The sequence below is a fragment of the Ambystoma mexicanum genome, chromosome 6q (assembly GCF_040938575.1).
Source record: "Ambystoma mexicanum isolate Mex_15411 chromosome 6q, UKY_AmexF1_1, whole genome shotgun sequence".
Lineage (NCBI taxonomy): Eukaryota > Metazoa > Chordata > Amphibia > Caudata > Ambystomatidae > Ambystoma > Ambystoma mexicanum.
Window position 1 is genome coordinate 1045279973 of NC_090937.1, and position 22072 is coordinate 1045302044.

General features: G+C 43.2%; 1 protein-coding gene across 5 annotated transcripts in view; it reads right to left on the reverse strand.

The window, feature by feature from the left end:
* Positions 1-3056: 3056 nt before the first annotated feature.
* The window catches only part of MICU3 (mitochondrial calcium uptake family member 3), a 526504-nt gene continuing 507488 nt past the window's right edge, over positions 3057-22072 (reverse strand). For all 5 annotated transcript variants that reach the window (XM_069631589.1, XM_069631591.1, XM_069631592.1 and 2 more), the window contains one exon: positions 3057-5449. In XM_069631589.1, coding sequence (XP_069487690.1) covers positions 5339-5449 — 111 coding nt within the window. In that variant the 3' untranslated portion in view covers positions 3057-5338. The remainder of the gene's footprint in view (positions 5450-22072) is intronic.

The window sequence follows — 22072 nt, forward strand, 5'->3', positions numbered from 1 at the left end:
GTAATGATGAGGCTTTAGCTTCTGGGGACTCCTAGTGATTTCTTGGGGCTCCTAGTGATAGTTTCGACAATCAAAGTTTCGAATGCCAAAAGTTCTGATACAAAAGTGGCGGGAAAAAAAGTTTCAATATTTATTTTCTTTTTTAATGGGGGGGTGCCCAAACCCACGTTTTTTAAAAACACTTATTTTCCAATACGAAATTAAAATAAACCCTTTAATATATAAAAAGAATACATTAAAAACATTTTTTTCCAGCACTTTTGAGTCAGAACTTTTGACATTCGAAACTTCTTTTTTAAAACTTTGACTGGATGCTGTTTCTTGGGTATTCCTCGGCTGTGAGCTGCAAGCCACACCCATCCACCATGCAATCAACGATTTATGGTAGCACTCCCAATACTTGCTGCTAATTATATCATCGGATGTGCATGAAAAACACAATCCTTTTCCAAAGAAAATAGTTTTCTGCAATGTCGTAATAGCATTTCATTGGAATGTTCCTCTATGTTCTGGTGTGTAGTAGGAACCGTGTTTGGCTATCTGCACGAAGGAAGAGAAGGAGTCAGAATAGGAAGAGGCAGTAAGAAGGGAGTAGTGAAAGAATAAAGAAGTGCCTGTTTAGCTCCTGTGTCCAGGGCTCGTGTGAGCTGCTGTATCCTCATTGAGGCAATGCATACGGAACACATTACATTTTCTGCAATAGTTTTCTAAATGAGCAATGACCTCTTGGGCAAGTCCTAATGGTATGGAAACGTTTAATGGGTGCAAAACAAAACAGGATCCAGTGATTAATCAGGTCAGCTTCATTAACGAATTAAGTCATTCTGATTAAGAATATGTTTTCTGTTTAGCAAACTTGGCTTGATAATCAAAGTAAGCAGACGTTGTTGGTGATTTGGTTTGGTGTAAATCCAGCATTGTAAAACCTGCATGCAAAACATTGCATACTACATCTGGAAGATCATTGAAGTGATAGAGAAAATTGGAATCTCCTCCACAGAGATCATAGAATATACAAAACGAAAAGGAGTCAAGTCACTAAACCTTTTCCAGGAGTAAGAGTGTCTTACGTCTAGAAAAGGGTGCAACTTGTGCAAGTAACTTTTGATTGACAAGAGGGCTTATGACGGGTTCAAAAAACGATTCAAGGCTTTTCTTTGACTGTAGGACTAGACGCCCATCACACAACCAGGTGCAAATTGCACAAGGAGGCAGTACAAATTGAACAAACATAACTGTTGTAGTCAATGCAGTCAATAATCTGAAATGCGTGGCCGTGTTTCTTGCATAGAAGTGCACACCCACAAACGTGCAATTTAGTAACTCTTGTCAATACTTACACCTTGATGTTCCAGGTATAAATGTTTTATGAGAATTGGTCAAGTTAAAATCTTGCCTTAGAAAATAGTGGAATATGTGAAGAAAGTCGAAACATGTCATGGAAAAATATTTTGCAGTGGGGAAAAAATGATAATTTGTGAGCACAATTTTTAGTTTTGTCCTGGTGTAATTTGCTCCGGTGCAAGTTGCACAGGCTGGACCACCAAAAGATCATCGCAAGCCTCCCATATCTGTCTACTCATGCTTCAGGGCCAGGAAACGTGCACTTTACAGAGTCAGTTACCATGACTTACACTTATTATACCGCGTAGGGTAATTTACATCTAAATCGACTTTTTAAAATCCAATTATCAGTTGAACATTCCGACCAAAAACTGGTCTAGCTTATATCCGAAAATGGGATTCTTTGTGATCGCTCCAGAGTAGCCAACTGCAGCCTATGGTGATGGAGAGGAACTCAGGGCGGGAAGATTCACTGTAAGGCAGGCGCTGCGGTAGCACAGAAGACTAAACTGTGCTTGCATCTTTAACCGCTTCACTGCCCGTAGGCTGCACATGCATCTCCAAATTCCCACAGGTAAGCATCGACATCCCGGGTAAGCATTAAAAGGGCTGATACATAAAGAAGTTGGATGTAGTTACTCCTGGACAGACATGATTTCATTCACAAAGAAGTTACCAATAGTAACTGGCTTACACCTGACTAATTCTCATCTTTCCAGACATAAGTCATGAGTATGTCTGAGGTACTACCCAAGTATTTGTAAACACAATACGCAATGCACACATGAAAACTGTGCAGCATGTAGCCTAATGCAGCTCTTGGATGTGGGAGGGACACTATTGGCTTCTGCCTGGGACAAAAGGCCTCTATTCAGACGCTACTCACCGTGTTTGTGATGAAGGTTAAGGAACCTGCACTTCTGACTGAAACCATGCATGAAAAAAAGGTTAGGCACTTTATCACTGGTGCTGTGCCAGGGCGGTCTTGTGAACAGTGAACTGCTGCTTTCCTACATTGATCCCTTGCCCTCATACGTGCAGTAGAGCAGTCAATGGGAAGGCCACCCTTTATCACTTGAACTGATTCTTTACTGGTATGCACGTTCTAGAGAATGTGCAACCTGGACATCTACCACTTTCCTCCACATCCTAGAGTGGCAAGGAGCAACGGCGTTATCATTGTTTAGGCAATTTCAATTTTCTGAAAAGGGCAAATAGAAAAAAATAATAATGATTTCACTGAATATAATGCAACCTCAACAAATGTCAATCAATGGCAAGCATCTACCGTGCTTTGGCAAAATATTGTAAAAAATCCTTTTTGTAGCATGCAGTTTAAATCTCTGACACATGTAGGCTGCGCCTCCGGCCACAAGTCTAACTATCTTGGACCTGTGGCGTATAATCTTAAATCAACTTCTATGATTAACGATTGCTCATCCGTACATGTCGCCTTTTCTGAATCAGCAGGTTCATCATTGCTGTATTGTCACAAAAGAAAGGGAGGTGCTGAATCACTCCTCTGGGAACGCAATGCAATTAGTACATATGCCTAGGATGCGATGGATATTACACTGAAAGGCTGACAGACATTTACTGTGTTGACATATAGAGCTAGGAGGTGGTCCCTAAGACTTTACTTTATGTTAATCTATGACTATGACAAATAGAATGTTAGCGATAGTGACAAAACAATAGAATAAACAGGCAAATAGTAATATTAATTTTATTAAAGTTTTTGTAGGTTTCAATTTAATAGTCATTCAACCTAAGAACAAAACACTTTCTATGTGAATCCTTTTCACCGTCTTCTTTTTGTAGCTGAGAGTTTAAATGCACTAAACTACTTTTGTAGTTGCTACTACTTAAAATGTCCTAGCAGCAATATTTCTTGTCATAAATAAGTCAATAATATACATAACAAGACAGAAACAGAACAGAAAATATGCAATTACATAATCTTTTTTAGAAAAACATTCACTGAACTTTATTCTTCAGTAGGTTTCAGTATATATAATTTATATGAAAATGTTAAGATTTATGGTTACACCAGCACTGCAAACATCTCCTTCACATTTGTTCTGTGACTGAAAACGTGCTTCTGTATAGCTTGTATGGAAAAAAAATGTTTTTGTTTTCATGGAAGGTTTTACCTATGCACTCATTCCTCTGTTCACTCATGTGTGACTCCTACTAATGTTTGGGTTTGCTCTTTGATCATTTGTATTTCTTCAAATGTCGCTTGTAACAAAAAGGAGGTGGGAAGTAGAATATTTGTTGGCATCAAAGTATTTTTATTAAACTTTTTTAAATACATCCTTGTTCATTTTTTAAAGATGTGACAGCCACTAATAACGAACCCACTAACATTAAAGTGCATTTAGATTTAAATTATATCTATATACTAAAACTTTTACTAAATCGAAGAGTAAAATGTGGTTATTGTTGATAATGCATTTAATGCATTTACAAATGCCATATCATATCATATCAGGTGGCTTCAAGGAGAGAGCCAAATAAAATGTATTACATTTTCTAAATCACTATGAGGTTTTCAAGTGTACTCTTGAAGTAGTTTGGTGTGGGACATGTGCCTGCGTTGAAAGTTACGGCAAATGTGCTAGTTTGGCTCGTCACCGGAGGACCAACCTGACCATCTCAGGGAAAAGGGGTACACAGTAGTTTAATATTCTGTTCAAGTGCCAAGTAACATTTAGGGTGTATAACAACAGACACAGGACCCACGCAAAGCACTTTCAAATGGCATTGTAGACCGCTACGGGGCTTGAGATAATGAATAACAGGCATGGTACAGTACCTGAGATAGGGAATTACTGAACAACAAGATATGTGGCCTCAAGTTACCTTCAAGGATGAAGCTCAGGGTACATGTCAGACAGTGGTTACCACAGTACACAAACGGTGTCTACATCATTGTGGATTAAATGGTGTCCGCTGCTTTTCAATTTAGCTGGAAAGACAGGTCTCTAGTCAGCAGACACAACATAATGGAATGTGGCTGAACAGCGAGGAGGCGTTTCAGGTAATGCCGACATCGACTGCGCATGTGGATAATACAATCCATCATTGGATGGGTCTATGTAAAACGCAATCCAGCATTGCAAATAGTGTATCTTGGTGGTGCCGCCGAAAAACTAAGACTGCATCCAGAAACAATCCATTTCATTAACCTAGACTTTGAACAAATACAAGAGGTGGACAGAGACGCAAGTCCACCACAATGATTTTTCAATCCAACATTAACCACATAGGTTTATAACTTGAGGACCAGTGCAAATAAGTGGCAAGATGCAGCGCAGAATACAAAAAACAGCTCACATTCAAACGCAAATCTTCAATATAAAATGCTGGTTGGTCTGCTTCATCTTTCTTCTTCATGTATTTTCCGTCTCGTTATAATACATATATGTTTCACCGCAATTCCACCCCACTGAATTCACTTTAGCACTGTAGAGTTTTCCAGGGTGAATACCAATTCCTTCAATAATATCCATTCGTATCATCTGGGCCACATTTCCTGCAGAAATCCACTTTCTGATTTTCTGTGCAAGGTTCATTTCTTTTCAAAATATAAATACATAAGACCAGGGGCGTTGCTAGGGGGGGGCTAAGGAGGCTATAGCCCCTGATCTTTTGGTTGTAGTCCCGGATAGAATCTCAGGAGCTACAGCCAAAAGATTAGCTAGCCCCCAGTCCCAACAGTACCAACATCAGCTTAGCCCCGGGTATTTTCCAGACCTAGCAACTCCCCTGCATAAGACATTATAAGTGAACATATATTGCATATTGTAAGTGCCAATAACTATAACTGGTACCGTGCAGGATGGATTCCAAAGAACGAAATGGCTCAAAATAGTGGCAAACATAACAAAGACATAGATCGAGTAAAGCCATTTTTAAGTGGATCGTGACCTATTGGGTAACTTGGCAACCGTCTCACTGGCCAAGGTAGGCATAAGCAGAGAGTGAAGTGTCAGCGTAACATATCCCTGCTTCGTAAACTCTTGAATAGCTCTCGAAAGTGTTTGCTTGTAACAGACATCACACACGTGTAGTAACCATTAATGCCACGTTTGGGTGGCTCCTGTTGGAGAAAAAACACACGTTAGAAAAGGCAAACTCCAAAACAGGTTCTTCGTTTATCATTTTAGTGACTCTACAAAGGATGTGGAGATGCAATGCCCATGAGTCACTTGAACGTACATAATTTCCAACAGTTACCGTACTGACAGATTCATATCAGAGAAGCAAAAGTAAATGCTATATTGGTTTAATACAATAGATGTTCATATCACATGAAGACAAAATGAAAACACATAAACCAATAAACAGTCATATGTTACACAAATAGAATAGATAACAGACTTTAAAAGACTTTAGAACCATCAATAAAGAAACCAATCATGTATACAATATACATATTTGAAGAAGCGAAATCACCATATGCAATCTGAAATCTTCAAAATTACAAAAATACTCTGGCCGACTAAACTAGGTGTCCTCACGCCTTCATTTTATTCTCATTATACCAGGGAGGAAGTTTTCAATGGCCCAACAAACCACAGGATTGAGGGCCAACATGATGTAAAAGTAGGTTATACGACAGTGTGTAAAATGTAAAGATTTCAATATAGTAAGACATTGGGCCTCATTACACGGATGGCGGTAAGGGATTACCGGTACCGGTAAGGGTACCAGTGCCAGTAATCCCTTACCGCATTACTACGAGGTCCCTTCGCGGGTCCCTACCTTAACGGCTGTTTTACCAGCTGTTAAGGACGGGACCCGTAAAGGGACCTTGGAGGTAATTACGGTACTGCAATTTGCGGTACCGTAATTACCGCCTTCCCCATTCCCATTTGAGCCATATGGGAGCTCAAATGGGAATGGGGAAGGGCCAATGGTGAATGGGGAATTAACGCCCCACCAACTTTGGAATGGGGCGGTAATTCCGCCATCCACCATGCCGGAATCTGTAAATTACCGGCGGCAACCATGGCGCTAATAGCGCCATGGTTACCGCCTTCCGTGTAATGAGGCCCATTGTCACTTATGAGGGCGATCATAATAGGGTCAGAAACAGAAAAGGTGCATATTGCATTCAATGAATGTATCATTACGCCCGACATTTTGGTTGCCTACCGATTTCTCTCCTGGTACAAAGCCAGTGGGAATTTATATAAAAACTAAGACAGGTTATGTTTGCTAGACAATTGTTGTGCACCCTTGTAATACAAGTGTCTGTGTTCCTATTCATGTAAGTTCATTAGCTCATAGGGACATTGATTACATTATCATGATGATATATAGCTAAGGCTATATCATTCACTTGTGGCTTGGCTAACTGGGAGACATGTGATGTAGTGTTTAAAAGGTCTAGAAGACCCAAATAATACAAAAACGTGCATACAACAATGTGCCACTGATTTATTTTCCAATTAATACGGGTTAGCAGATTTCCGAAAATCCACTGAGCCAGGACTGCACCATTGATAGACCAAATTGAAATCTGCAGTAAAGATGGCACTAACATAAGGATGATAAGCGGCTTAATATGAGTCTCTAGATAATGCGGCACATTTGTTGTGAAGCTAGTATCTACCAAAAGCAATCTTAGGATTTTGCACTCAGCAATATAAACCATAGTGAAATGTATGGGACCCCAAACACCTGCCTGCCTAACAGGATAAGTGTGATGAACCAGATCTCCAACAAATGTTTATGATAAACGCAACATCCCTGTATTCACTTGAGACACCAACAATGTCTCACATTTCACTTGGGCTTTTTAGGAATGGTCAAATGAAATCTTTGCCCCCATATAAAAAATTAAGATAACTCTTTCAAGTATCTGATTGTCAATAACAAAAGGAGGAATTCTCTTATTCATAGTGCAGACCAAAACTGGTAATTTCTTAATATTATGTAGATGGTGAGTGGGTACAGCTAATGTCTTCAATTTGGTCGTGGAGTAGCTTTTTTCTTTCTTTGAATTATGTGAGTGGGATGAACACCCTCTGTTGACTACCTCTGTGCTGGGCACTGGAATAGAACTGAGAAAAAAGGACCAAGGCTGTCTAGCCATCAGTGAGCGCTGCACTCTCTGAAAACCACTCGGTGTTTTTTACAAAAACGTTAAGTACGTTGGTTCATATTCAGTGGCAATAAAGAATGAAAGAATTCAATTCTCAATAGCGACTTTTGCTTGTGATTACATTTATTCCATCACTTCTTCATGCAGATGCTTAGTATGTCAATGCATTTCGTACTCTACATAGTACTCCATCAGGGCAAAGCTCAATATTCTGATCAACACAATGTCAACCATCCATTCAAGACGAAATTATATCAAAACACAATTAAGTGCCTTGATGACTTCGGCGATAATTCGCGTTTTATAAATCCTGAATAAATAAATAAATAAATAAATAAATAAATAAATAAATTGACCAGTAATCACCAAAAGGTAAGTCAAGTAGAATTCCATGTCAAATGTGACAGAGTGGTGGTCAGCCATTACCAAAAGGAATTAGTACAGAAGGATGATGCCATAGTGATTACACAAAAGCACAAACAACGCAATGTAATGAAACATCAGAAATCCTAAAATAGTATCCAAAAGAATTATAGAAAATCATTCCAAATCATCAAAAATTACTTATCATGGAAGAATTACAACGTAAAAAAGGACAAATAAAATACATTGAATAAAATAAACTAAAACCAGATGCATAGGAAATCAAACATGAGTCATATGAGAATCATAAATAACAGTGGCCCATAAACGGGGACAAAGAGGAAAACAAAGTAGACAATATTGAGAGAACAAACCAAGGGATGCTCACGCGGTTTCAGATGCAGACAACCTAGTAGTGAACCAGTCCAACAGGACATTAACAGAACAGAAAGTGAGAACGCTACAGAAAGGACTTAAGTTTGTACCCACTTATTGTACAGCATATTTTACACCAAGGTCAAGCTGGACAAATTCATTCATAAACAAAGTGTTTTTTGCAGAATTTCCACCACAAGACCAACCAGCTGAGAGTGAGAACAAATGCATAGAATTCAAACCAAAAAGTACATTAATTCCTCCAATAAGTTGCATCAACATCTTTCATAAAATGGTATTGGCAGACCTTAAGAAAATACACTTTAGTAAATCCAAATACATCAACCTCAATAGAGGGGAACTCTCACAGATCCGGACATTATATTTGGATGAGTCTATCACCATATGCCCAGCAGACAAGGGTGGGGCATTAGTAATTTTCAACACCAGAGATTATATGGATAAAAGTGATCGACAATTGAATGACCAAACAATATATGCAGCTTTAGAACACGACCCTACCACAAAGATCATCATTGATCTGGACAACATATTGTTAACTGCTTTAGAAATGGAATGGATTTCACACAAAACAAAGGCATTCCTATCCACTCAACATCCACAGGTACCACATTTTTATTTGCTTCAGAAAATCCATAAGAGTATGCAAAATTCACCAGGATGGCCCATCATCACAGGCACTGGCAGTATTTTACAACTGTTAGGCGCATACATTGATTTCTTTCTCCAACCCATTACACAGAAAACACCCACTTACATCAAAGGCATACCCATTTCTTACTGACATTGGCCAAGATCAACTTGACCGAATATGCAATTTTATTCACCATTGATGTAAGCAGTTTATATTCAAGTATCCTGCACGATCAAGGACAGGAGGCAGGGAAATGGCTGTTATTACAAGAGGATTCAATTGGAGCATCCAAAGAGCTTATAATGAAATTATTGAATTTCATCTCACTAAACTCCTATTTTAAATACAACAATAAACTCACCTTCAAACATCACGGACCACCATGGGGCTACCATGGCACCACATATATACATTATTATATGCACATATTTGAGAGCACACACATCCTGAAACATCCCGTCTGGAAGAAATACATAAAGACCTAGATACGCTATATCAACAAGTCTGGCAGGGAAACATTGGAAAATGGTCTATTGTATTGATGTAATTTAAGACAAAGGATCAAATTTACAGCAGATATAGCTACACCAGGTGTGCATTTATTTTCTTGTTGTACAAATGAGAGTGCAAGAATGCAAAATATCAACGACTGTGTTACAAAGGAAACAGACAGGAATAACTTACTCCATGGACTCAGTTTCCATCCCCAAAACACTTAGAAATCTACCATACGGTCAAATGAATCAAGAGGCTTGTGATTAACCCTGCAGAAAGTGAAGCAGAAGTCAAAAAAACATGCGACAAACTGAGGGAAAGGGGATATCCCAAACAAGATCTGACAACATTATCAACAAGAACATTGTCCAACACACGTGAAATACTGCTGCAAAGCAAGACCAAGCGAGAATCTCCACCATTGGTGTTTGTATCCAAGTATTCAACCCAAAGTCACCATGTAAAGAGATGTATCTCCAAACATTGGAATATACTAACTAATGAAGATCGGACCAAAGATATTTTTCCGAATCCTCCAGTGTTCCTCTACCAGAGAACTGAACACTTAAGGGACCTATGAATCTCGCCACTTTAATAGAAGAAACAAGAAACGTACTTGTGCCTTGGCTGCGTAAATTGCAATAATGTGATAAAAGGACCATATGCTTTTCACACGAGGACAGATGACAAGATCAAACTTAACCATTTTGTTACCTGCTCGGCCGAGAATGCAATATAGGGCATCAAATACCTGTACAGCATTTATTACATCGGCGAGACAGCATGTAAGATCAGAATATGCTTGAACAAACATAAATCCTGCATAAGGAACCACAACATGACCACACCAGTAGCCAGACACTTTCATGAAAAAGGACACAGCATTGCCCAAATGAAGTTTCACGTCCTGGAGATCATCAACACAAAAGATTACAAAGGAGAAGTAAAAAGATGAAGATCCCAATGTGAGGCTTATTGGATCGACCGGTTGGAAGCACTTGTGCCCAATGGGATGAATGAGGAATGGGATTTACGTTATTGGTGATGATAGTACATTTTGTTTCCTTTTTCTCCAGCACATTGCTGACAAGCATCCTATGAAAGCATGTCCACTAGTACACAGTATGCACCCCAACCAAGGCTACCCCATATTTGATGTGTCTACAGACAAGGGCTGCGTCTCTCGACAAATCACAATAGCACTAGACCACACTTTTGCCACCTGGCAAGGTGTGTGGCCCCCTAACATATTGCACAGTCAAAATAATAAACATAGTAACGGGATGACAACATGGTTCCACCCCTTGCTTACAAATGGCTGACCATGCCAACAACTCCCAGACTAAATATTACCCCATTTAAGGACTAATTGGCTTTGAATACAACTTGTAGTAATCCCATCCTTGCAGCCTCTCAGGATAGGCCTTGATAAATGGATTTTGTATGTACTATTATTTACAATAAAATCCTATTTGGCTACTAACGTAGGTTAATAACACTTTAAGACAATGATACAGCGCATCAGAACTTATACCTTCTTTGAAAGGGGACATCACACTAACAGGGCAATAGCTAGATTAGATATCACTCTTACAGATACATGTTAATTCATCATCCAACACACAGACAGCTTCATGCACATGGTTTGCGGTCTTGTACCCATTAAGGAAGGGTATGCGATACAGGCTTAATTGGTATGCACACTTCTAGACAGAAGCTGTATAATGGGAGTAATTGTATAACGCCAGATTCACACGGGCATTGGGTGATTACTTGGACCTGGACAGCACATTTGCGGTTCCGTGTTTATATTAGGCATTAGCAGAGAGTGCAAGATGGCCTGACCAAGCTCACGTTGAGCCACATGATTGAGGTTTGACGCCAACGTAATTTGCAAACTAAGTTACCGATGGAAGCACGTTTGCTTTACGTAAGATGATTGGCGCATGCTGTGAAGCAGATGCCTTTTGCACAGAGTAAGGCTACTGCAGCTTGACTGTGACACGACTGAAGGATTGACATGTCATAGGTATTTATAGATTGGCAACGTAAGATTATTAATGAATGCCTTTATTATTCACTGTTTAGTTAACTGAATGTAATTTCTGTAGGCAACGGCTGCATGCGATATCGATGCAGACTTGCAGCCTTGAAAACGGGACTAAAGAATGCAGGTCTAATGTTTTACCATCACCTTTTACACATATAGATACCAGCGCTACAGCTATTTTTACTCCGAGAGCACAGCATAGCCACTTAATTTAACAATCTCACTGAGCATTGGCCAGGCTACGGGAACTCAAACCGCAGTGCACAATAGACCCTCCGGGTTGAGCTGCTTCATATGTGAAGGCATCCTGAAATAAGACACAGGCAACAGATTTACTTTTCTACAATAGAGCTTTTATTTCTCAAATGTCATGATGGAGTAAGGCCTAACTTGCCCTTTGCTAAGGTGGGATTTCTCTACCTAAAGAAACTAAGGATAGTCTGTGTCGTATGTGGTGGCGTGACCAGGGGAAAGCCGTGATGGGCCCGATCAACAGCGGCAAAACCAGAAGGAATTGGAGGAATGAAACCTCCCACTGGCAGACCTATGCCGAGCACGCAGACCTAAAGAGATGCAGAGAGCGACTGTGCGCTGGAACTGGGAAAGCAGAGACAGAGACTAGAGGAAGAAAATCCGTCCCGGCGGTAAGTCTGGTGAATCCACCCACGTCAAGTGAAGGTACCAGGGTGGAGGAAGGAATTCACAAGTTAAGCAACTGACTTGACTTCCATCATGACCTAAAATATAAATAATGGCTCACTTTCAGTACTTTTAAACTTCCTGAAAGGGCAGAAACGCTCCTGAGAAAGGTGCATAGATGACTCGATGAGTCATACATTTACTGGTGACTTTATTTTTTTCCCCCAACTGACCTTCATATAGCTCGGTCAGTTAAGTATCTGCTACTGAGATCTGCAGGTCATGGATTAGAATACTTGAAAGATCTTTTCAGCCTGTTATTATTCTGAGGTCAGTACACTGTGTAACAATCAATTGACAACAGTAAAGCATGTCGGTTTACTGCTTTGCAAACAGCAAAACAGTTAAAACTTACCATGCACGGTTTGTAGAGCAGTGAACTACAGCTAGATGTCACATTTATTGTTTATTTACAATAGTATGAAGGGCCAGAAGGCACTAGGGAATTAATCTGTTGCATCTCAGATTACGCGCCCATACGAACTTCCTTGACCCTCTAATGTGCCATGGTTCTTCTAAATTGTAGTTCATCCACACTCTGCAGACAAGCTAACGGCCAACTACCACACCCCCGTCGAAGGTGCCCTATATAACCATCCATAGGATCACTCCAATAAGGCCACGTACATACGCTGTGTTTGAGTACCAATTAGTGTTTTCTGACTGTTAACAGATAGACATTGTGGCTGCTTGTTGTGTGGTTACCAACAGGCGTGGCGGGGGGCGGGGGGGCTTCCCCAGAGTCTGCAGGGAGCTGCTGGGTTTTCAGATGGCCCTGTACACTAAGAGAGTTCCTTGACATTGTGAGATGGCAGATGTAGCTCCAAGGTTGTAACCACTCAGGAGCCCTCTCGTACTTTATGGTGGCCAGATGGCTATGTATATCTATATAATTGCGCTGACGTGTGTGCGCCAACATGCTGGCGCACGTGAGAATACAATAAGAGGGAGGAACACTTCCGGCAGAAGGCAGTTCCTCACCAACTACCATGTGTCCCTGATCTGGTTCATTAGCGCGTGGTGAGACAACCCCATACCCCACGGGCCCCTGCCGGTACAGCCTAACAACTGGCGATGAGGAGTAAAAGTTCTGATCCCTGCCCAGTCATGTCAGACTGGTGGTGCTTCGACGCATAGAGGCGGAGCAAAAGGACCTGGTCATAGAAAAGCAGTTGCCCTGCATGAGGTCAGGTGCTGCAACCCATTGGCAGCCCTCATCAGCGGATCGCCTGTGAAGAGTCAGAAATCGGCACGACGGAGGAGTTGCACTGTAAAAATAAATAAAAAAATAATCAAAATAAATATGGAAGAACTAACACCAGAGGGGTGCTCCACCTGCTGCAACATGGAGCACTGCCTGCCAGCAGTCACCAGATCCCACCAGGCAGAGTGCCTGACTCTGCTGCCTCTGCCAGGCAAGGGTGCTCGTGCGGTGGACCTGTCACAAGAACGGATTGCGGCCGAAGGCGTGTGCCTCCCTACACTGCAGGAGGATGCCCACATTGGATTCGTGAATAAGGCCACTGGGGTGAACATGCTGGGACTGGTGAGCACAGCTCTGGCAGCAGGTGGGCACAATGTGAGACAGCACCTTTGTAGAAGTGGAGCAGAGGGTATCTTCCTCCAATGCGGATGACAGGTCAATGGCTTATGGCGCACAAGTTAGGGACAGCTGGGGGCCAGCAAGAACAAGCCAATTCCACAGCTCTCTGTTCCTAAAGTTCGAGATGGCAGGCACGCCTGCGACCCTGGGGCCGAGCTGGCTACTATGGAAGGAGCGTTTGGAAATGTTCTTCAATACTGTGTGCATTGAAGATGATGACATGAGCACATCTGTGATGCTATTCTACATGGGGAGTGTGGTGCATATGTTGGCGAAAACACTCCCGCAAGGTAATGGGTCATACCACGACATGGAGGAAGCCCTCGCAAACTACTTTCCCCCCATGGTCAACGTGGATTATGAGAGATTTCAGATGTGCCAGGCTATGCAGGGATCTAATGAGTTGCTGGTTGTATTCTATATGTGGCTTCGACATCTAGCAGCAACGTGTGCATTCCCAGACGTGGAGGGTGAGTTTAGGGTCCAGATCGTCCCGAAATGTTCGTCTAACCAGCCCAGGAAGCAAATTCTGTAGGAACTGGGCATCCTGTTGATTCACATACTGGAACTAAGAAGGGTGCAGGAGCTTGCCACAACACAAGCCACGCATATGAAGGACACTATGAAACTTCTCAAGATGGAAGTGGCAGAGGCAGTAAGCTCAGTCCCTTAGAACACCAGCCGTGCAAGGGGCAGAAGGAGAGGCTGAGGAATGCTCCAGGGACATAGTACACAACCAGTGTGATTTTCTTGGTTGAGAAATGCTGTATACCCAGGAATGCCCTGCAATGTGTAGAGAATGTGGACTATTACACAAAATTGGGCATTTTGTCAAGGCCTGCTGATTGCTGCGTGTTCTCCTTCCCAAACAGGGATCCAATTTGTCACAAATGTGAAGAGAGAGGAAGGTGGCAGCACTCGTTGAAGACTATTGTGATGACCCCAGCCTAAAATCTCCTTCCATGTGGCAAGGGGAAGGCAGTCTGTACCTAATCCTAACCCTGGGGGCGGCATCATGAGGGAGAATCACCCGGGAGGAAATGGCTGTCAGCGGGTAGTGGCGTCTCCCTTACGAGGGATGCAGTATTCTTCTTATGAGGACGAGGATCCTATAATTCCCAAATATCTAATAGCAAGTTGTCACTGAACAAGTCCCTCCCATGAGAAAACCCAAAGAGCATTCTATGAAAAATCACCTAAACAGAATAGGTTTTGCACTTTGGGAATTCATTAATCAAATGTGACATCCTCTAATTATCACGATTCTGTGTTGGGTAGAATTCCTAACCCCAATGTCAAAGCACATATTCACATACCATCTCCTAACTCTGATAACTTTCAGTTTAAAAAACAATCAGAACTAAATAGGCATAGAAACATACAAACACTATGGACTTCAAGATCCATAATGCCCATGGTACTGGGACAAGTAAGAGGAACAAAGTTAATGATGATCAATGGTGCCACTAAAAAGACTGTGCAGTCTAGTTGTTTCAATTCAAGTCACCTAAGAGGGACATTTAAATGTGGAAATGATCCACAGCTGAGAGAGAGAGTAGCAGGGGCAGAAGCAGTCAGGAGAGAGGCTGTTGAGGTCGGGTAGGCCATTGACAGCTGAAAAGCGGTTGGAGCTGAAGCAGAACGGAGAGCGCCAGCAGAAGCCGACACAGGAAGAGAAGGCATGCGGTTTTGCAGAGTACACATAGCAGGAAGCAGAATCATGGACAGCAGCAGGGAAATAAGCACAGCTGTGTTAAAGATGTGCTCCCGACCCGACGTGAGTCGCAGAGGTGTGCTTTAGGACGCACAGACCCGATGATGCCTGTGGAGCTCTAGAGAAGAGCTGTGCAGGCACAGGAGAGCTGTATATGGTATTGCCAGGCCGCAGAGGGTCAGCTGCAGCAGCAAGGAGTGTTGCAGAGATGCTGAAATAAGCCAGTGAGTTGGCCTGAAGAAAGCGGTAACCCTGGGGAGTTCTGAGCAGACCGTTTATCAGTAAAAGACAATTTTGAATATCAAATAAGTAGAATAAAAGGGAAACACGGGCGCAATTCTCCTTTCATCAGATATTAGCTTATGGAAATCTGTAACCCACATTGCCAACAGCCAAGAGACCATAAAGATGAAATAAAAGGGCAACACGGGCACAGTTCTCCTTTCATGAGATATCAGCTTGGGGAACCTGCAACCCATATTGCCAACAGTCAAGAGACTATAAAGACAGGCAACCATTGTACAACTCTCCCACATGGGATATTGTTGATGAGAACCTTCAAACAAATATTGCTACTTACAGAAGAGACCAACTCTAGTTGTAGGAGTTTTTTCTTCCTGGTAGGCGTGTATACCAGGAAAGAAACAGTTGCTCTGAAGAAATATGGTTGTGGTAAAAAAAATTATTAACTTTACAATCATGACAAACTGTTGTATCACAAAAGACATCTGCTCTGCTGTCCTGTATTCCATTGGAAGAATAATTGTGAAATTCTTATATGGGTTTTACATCCTAGGAAGGATAAGTGGAGAAAACAGTTGCTTCAGTTTAACAAGTGTTTTGTGAAAGAGACATTTACTTTAACAAGTTGAAGGACGTACTGGATGGAAAAGACATTTGTGTTCAACTGAACATTTTCTAAGGTTTCCCCTGGAGAAAAGGAGTACTTTGTGAGTACTTTGTGAGAATTATAAGTTTGAACTTTTGAACTGTTTTGTTGAACTGAAATCCGATACTTTGGTTATATATGTTAGTGTGAGGGTCAGATACATTTGAACACAAGGTCATCTTTCTTTAGTTTTAGTTTGCTAGGTCAGAACATTCTTGTTAGGATAGGAACAGATAGGCGCTTATCTCACCTCTCTTTACTTTTAATAAATATGGCAAACATTGAGAAAACATAAAATTGTGGATTTGTCTCCAATTTCTGACCCTAACACTACCCAGAGTGTGCGATAGTGCTGTATCAATATGAGATATACGATGAAGATGCTTTCTTCATGTCGACAGTACTACTGGTGATAATATGGAAAAGATGATCGCCGCGTTGCACGGTCACTGTAAGTGTGACACCCCTCCTAGTATTGATTTACATGAGGGCGTCTGTAAATGTGATATCATAAGCCCAGTTCAAAAAGCTAATCCCGTTACCACACTTTGCAAGACCAAAGATACAGATCTATACAAACAGAGGGAAGGCGCCCATCCATCTGGGTGGGTGCGTTCTTAACACAGGTGTCTCATGATAAGGTGTCCGAAGCTAAATACACTCTACTTAGTTGCCACATGGCTGAATCCCTAGGGCTGGTACACTTTGCACACAATGTGTATCTGACGGATGCAGAAAGATTTTGCAAGGAATATGAGGACATATTTCAAGGGACTAGGTGCCTGGTAAATCAGGTAATACGGCTACATATTGACCAGACGGTGCAGCCAGTGGGCCTGCACCATCTCAGAATACTGTTGCACTTGAGAAGAAAGTTGAAGAGGAACTGAGGTGCATGGAAGAGGTGGATGTAATAGAAAGGGAGGTTGGGTCCCATGCCTTGGGTGTCATCCATTGTTATGGGGCACAAGCCCAAGCAGCTGGGAGAAGTGAGGATATGCATGGACATGGCCTTCCTGATCAGGCCATCAAGAGAAAATGGCATCTGACAGCCACGCTGGATGACATTCTGGCTGACTTGCAGGGAGTGGGTGTTTTCTCAACCACTGATCTAAGAACAGCATCATCAGATCCCCCTTCTTGATGATTCACAGGCAACCGTAATGCTCTTCACCCACACTGGTTCTTTCAGCTACAAAAGGTTGCACTTCAGGGAGTCATCTGCAAGCAAGGTGTTCCAGCACATGGTGCAGGGAGTGCTCGCCAGCCTGCAAGAGTTGATAATCATCAGCAACAATGTCCTGATCTAGTCCACGATGGAGCAGAACACATGACGCTAGTGGAAGCAGTGTTTCAGCGTCCGCGGGGAAAAGGGCTGATGCTGCACAAGGACAAGTGCTAATTTCTGAAGCCCAGGGTCCAGCTTTTAGGACTGCTCTTCCAGGGTGAGCGAATCTCGGAAGACCGCCAAAGAGTGGCAGCGATCAAGGGCTTCCTACCCCCTAGCAATCTGTCAGAGGTACGTAATATTTAGGCATGACTAATATCTGGGATAGGTTCATGCCCAATCTGGCCACCATCAGAGAACCTGTGAGCACTTATCAAATGGGATGCTCACTGGGTGTGAGGACCAGAGCCTCAGAAGGTGTTCGCTGGTGCCAAAGCCGCCATCATGGGTGGAAGCTACCATGGCATTCTTCAATCCGGGGACGTAATCTGAAATCTTGGTGGAATCCAGCGAGTGCCCGTGAGGGCCATTCTGATACAGTTAGGCAAGCACGGGGTGAAGCCACCCATCGCTTTTGGTAGCAAAGCACTGACGGCGACAGAGAGATGGTACTCCCAAATAGAGCTTGAGGCACTGGTGATGCAAACATTTCCATCTGTACGATTTGGACACCCCGGGACAGTGGTAATAGATCACAAGCCACTGCTTCCATCCTGCAGGGTTGGTTTGGCATTACGTCCTTCTCTGAAATTGTAACGGTGGATGATGCAATTGCATGGCTATGGGGTAACATTCCAGTTCAGGGTGGGTGCAGGGAATCCAGCTGATTATTTAACCCAACCTCCACTGGAAATGGTGCAAGGCATGCAAGGCTTGAAGCGTGATGCAGAAGAGGTGGTGAACATGGTCACCCATCTGGCAGTCCCCAAGTCCATGTCTCTAAGCAAGATACTGGAATCAAAAGTGGGCCGCAGTGGGCTGCAATGGGTCATGTATCAGCTACACTGACAGTGCAAATCTTTCCTGGTCGAGCAGGTACAATACACGCTGGACAAGAGAATCTTCATTCAGCGAGTGAGGGAAGAGCCATTGGAAGGTGTCCTGCTAAGAAGGTCCAGAATTGTGATACCACCAGTGCTCGTTGTGTGGGTAATTGGATATCCCATAAAGGGCACCAAGGGTCCACGAAGACAAAAGCCTGGTGGCAGGAAAAGGTATGGTGTACCAACTTGGAGAGAAGGGTGGAGTTAGTGCTGTCCAGCTGCAGGTGGTGCCTGGCATCGGGAAGGCTACCGAAACAGCCCTCAATGGAATCACCGGAAGGAATGCAGGGGACCATGGCAAGTGCTCAGTGCAGACTTTGGAATGATCCTGCACAACTCACACTATGTGGTGGTGCTAGATGAATTTACTAGGTATTCAGAGGTGCGGTTTGTGTGTCAACGGCATCAGAGACAGTAATACCTATGCTCACGGATATTTTTGTAGCACATGGACTGCCCCTGATGCTGAGGTCGGACAATGGATCACCACTTACAGGCAGGAGTTTTGAGGACAGGGCCAATGGGCATGTGAAGCACTTCATGTGGACTTTCAATAAGGAGTTTTGGAAAGCGCTGGAGCAGAGCAGGGGACTGGAAATGCCTTTTATGATGTTCTTCACTGCATACCACATCAACACGGACCCTGCTATGGGAATTGCCCCGGCAGAGACACTGATGGTTAGGAAGATTCGGTCGTTGGTGCTGGAGCACGAATCCAGGAGCTGGGTGGACATTGATACAGACAAGATTTAGGAGGAACGGCAGATGCGCAATGGGCAGAAATCAGTCAGGAGGGGCATGGATTTGTCCCCAATTCAAGTAGGAGATATGGTGTTGATCCAGAACTGCAAGCCTACGCATAAGATTTGCCTTCTGTATGAGTCGTAGTCCTGGAAGGTAATACACCAAAAAGGATCTATGATCACGGCCAGGAGGTCAGAGAGGTAGTAATGCAGAACTGTAACTGGTTCAGGAAGATTTTCACCAAAGGAGGAGAGGAGGACCAGCCTCGATGGAGGTTGGTACAAGAGGCTGGGGGTGAATGGGTGAAGCCAATGGATATCTTGGATGGGGAAGTGGACCGTGAGCTCCCAGGAACATCTGCAGACCGTAGTGGATACAGGTGTTGGACACAGTGGCAATTGGGGATGAGAGTCCACCCAGGTACTCCCACAAGGGAACAGAAGCAGATGCTGGCGAAGTTTCAGGACTATATGCTCGACTCTCCGGAAGAATGAGAAGGAGATCCAGGTATTGCAGGAAGGCATGAGCCAAGAGACATGATTGTATTTGGGCTGTTGTTGGGTTACTCTGGCGGGTATGCTATGTTGCTTGTTTGAAGGTGGTTATACAAGGGAGGTGGGGACATGCATCCACATGCGGCAATGTGCCGGTGCACGCCATGTTTACAGATACAATAAGGGAGGAATACTGCCAGTGGAAGGTAGTTCCTCACCAACTACCGTGTGTGTCTGGTGTGGTTCAATGGCGTGCGCTGAGGCCTCCCCTCACCTTGTGGCCCTCCGCTGGGACCGCCTAACAATTCACCACTGATTTCAGTTTTAGGTTTTCCTTGTACCCTGTCTGAGGAAATGATATCCCGGTTATTGGGAATCATTTGCAGATGCTCGGAATTGAACAATCCGGACCCCTGTGCAAGTCTACAGCAGTGAGGCTTATGTCCCTCCTAGCGGAGTTGAAGGTGAAGGGATATACAAATATCAGGGCATAGTAAATATGTCACAGCACTGGAAATAAGGTACTGCCATCATGCTGTTCCATGCTGGAACCACCAATAATCCTAGTGCAGGGCAATGCTGGTGTTTCATTTCTATAGCAGAGTGTGACACAACATATCTGAGACAATAGGGTTGTGTGAGCACTACAAATGTTACACCACTGCTGGTTTCCATGAGAGGCCACACGTGTAGGATAGAGTGTATTACACAAACAAAAGGCTTCAAGAGTTCTGGTCAACACAGGATTGTGAGCTGGCAAAGGGGAAAATACAAATTGAGAGACTTCTGGGACCTGTGAGTGCTTTCTGAAGGAACCAGGTGCTGCACACCGCAGCGGGCAGTGACAAGGCCCTTAGGGTCTAGGTCCAGAATATTGCTGGGTACGGTCTCTTACTCCAGGTGCAATTGTCAGCTGGAGACTGAGGTTGCTGCATTCCTGGTCCAAGCACAGTGGAATGCTGAGCAATGGCATTGAGCAACAGATATAGGAAATGCACAATAGCTAACTTGCTGTCGTGAGGCTCTAGGGGCATGGCATTGAAGGGTAGTGAGGCAGTTATCCTCTGGCTAGAAGTGCAGGGCTGTGCTGAGTGCTGACAGAAGACAGCTATTCTTGGGATCTGGGCACCAGGGCATGTTGTGCACTGATAAAGCAGTCTTCTGGCTCTGGGTGCAGAGCAGTGCTGGGCTTTGACAGTTGCAAGGGTGTGCTAAGTGCTGATACAACTGTCTGGTGTACTGGCTTTAGGTTGAGGGCAGTGCTGCATAGAGGCAGCCTCTGTACTCAAACTCCAGGTGCACGGCAACACTGCCCTCTGAGACATCTAAGTTATGTATACCAGTAAGTGGGTTTCAGAGGACTGGGCTTGTATTTTTGCATGTCTGCCTCTGAATATGTATGGGCCTGCCTCACTGTGGGTATGCACATAAGTCTGACTAAATGTGTATTTATGTGTGTGCGGAATGCTGCCTCCGTCTGTGTGTATGTCTTTGTGCTTCTATGCAGCCATGTATCTGATGTGTGGAAACAAAGTCACTCAAAAGCGTACTACGGAAAAAGACGCCAATGACATCATTGCATTCAATCATTTTGGTGCAAAATCTTTAAACAGAGGGACTATTGTGCGCATACAATGTGCAGTTGCAAGGTCATGTGTATTTATATCCAAAACTGTGTCCTCGAGCAGAATTCGTGCAAGTCCTCCAGTGACTCAGAATCAGTGCTGATGGGTTGGGCTAGAAGGGTGTGCTTTCAGATGTACTGGTGGACATTGGGAGTAATTATGGTACCATGTCAAGAAAGTGGCTTTGACGAGAACCAATTACACATTTAACTATCCTGCTCAGGGCCCCTTTAAAGCCTTCATCAAGCTGTCATTGATGTTTCAGGACAAACGTGATCTTAATGTCCCATTCATCACATACTATTTGAAATATAACTTGGAGTGAGCACACTCCCCGATATACTTCTTTGAACTCGTACCCTGTTTTGAACAATGTCACTGATCCATTATGCTGTTACAGTGCAGAATGTGCTACACCGCTTACTTAAAAATCCTGTTGAGGAGATCCTCCAAACTCTTCAAATCCTATTTGTGAGAAACATTACCGACCATGCGACCTTTCAAATGCACCATTTGCCACAGCTTTTATGAACACGTTATTGGTGGAGATCCTTGCCTGTATACCCTATTGAGCTGCCAGTGCATTAATATAACGTGTTTCTCATAAATTTGACTTTCATGGGGAGGCACTCACCA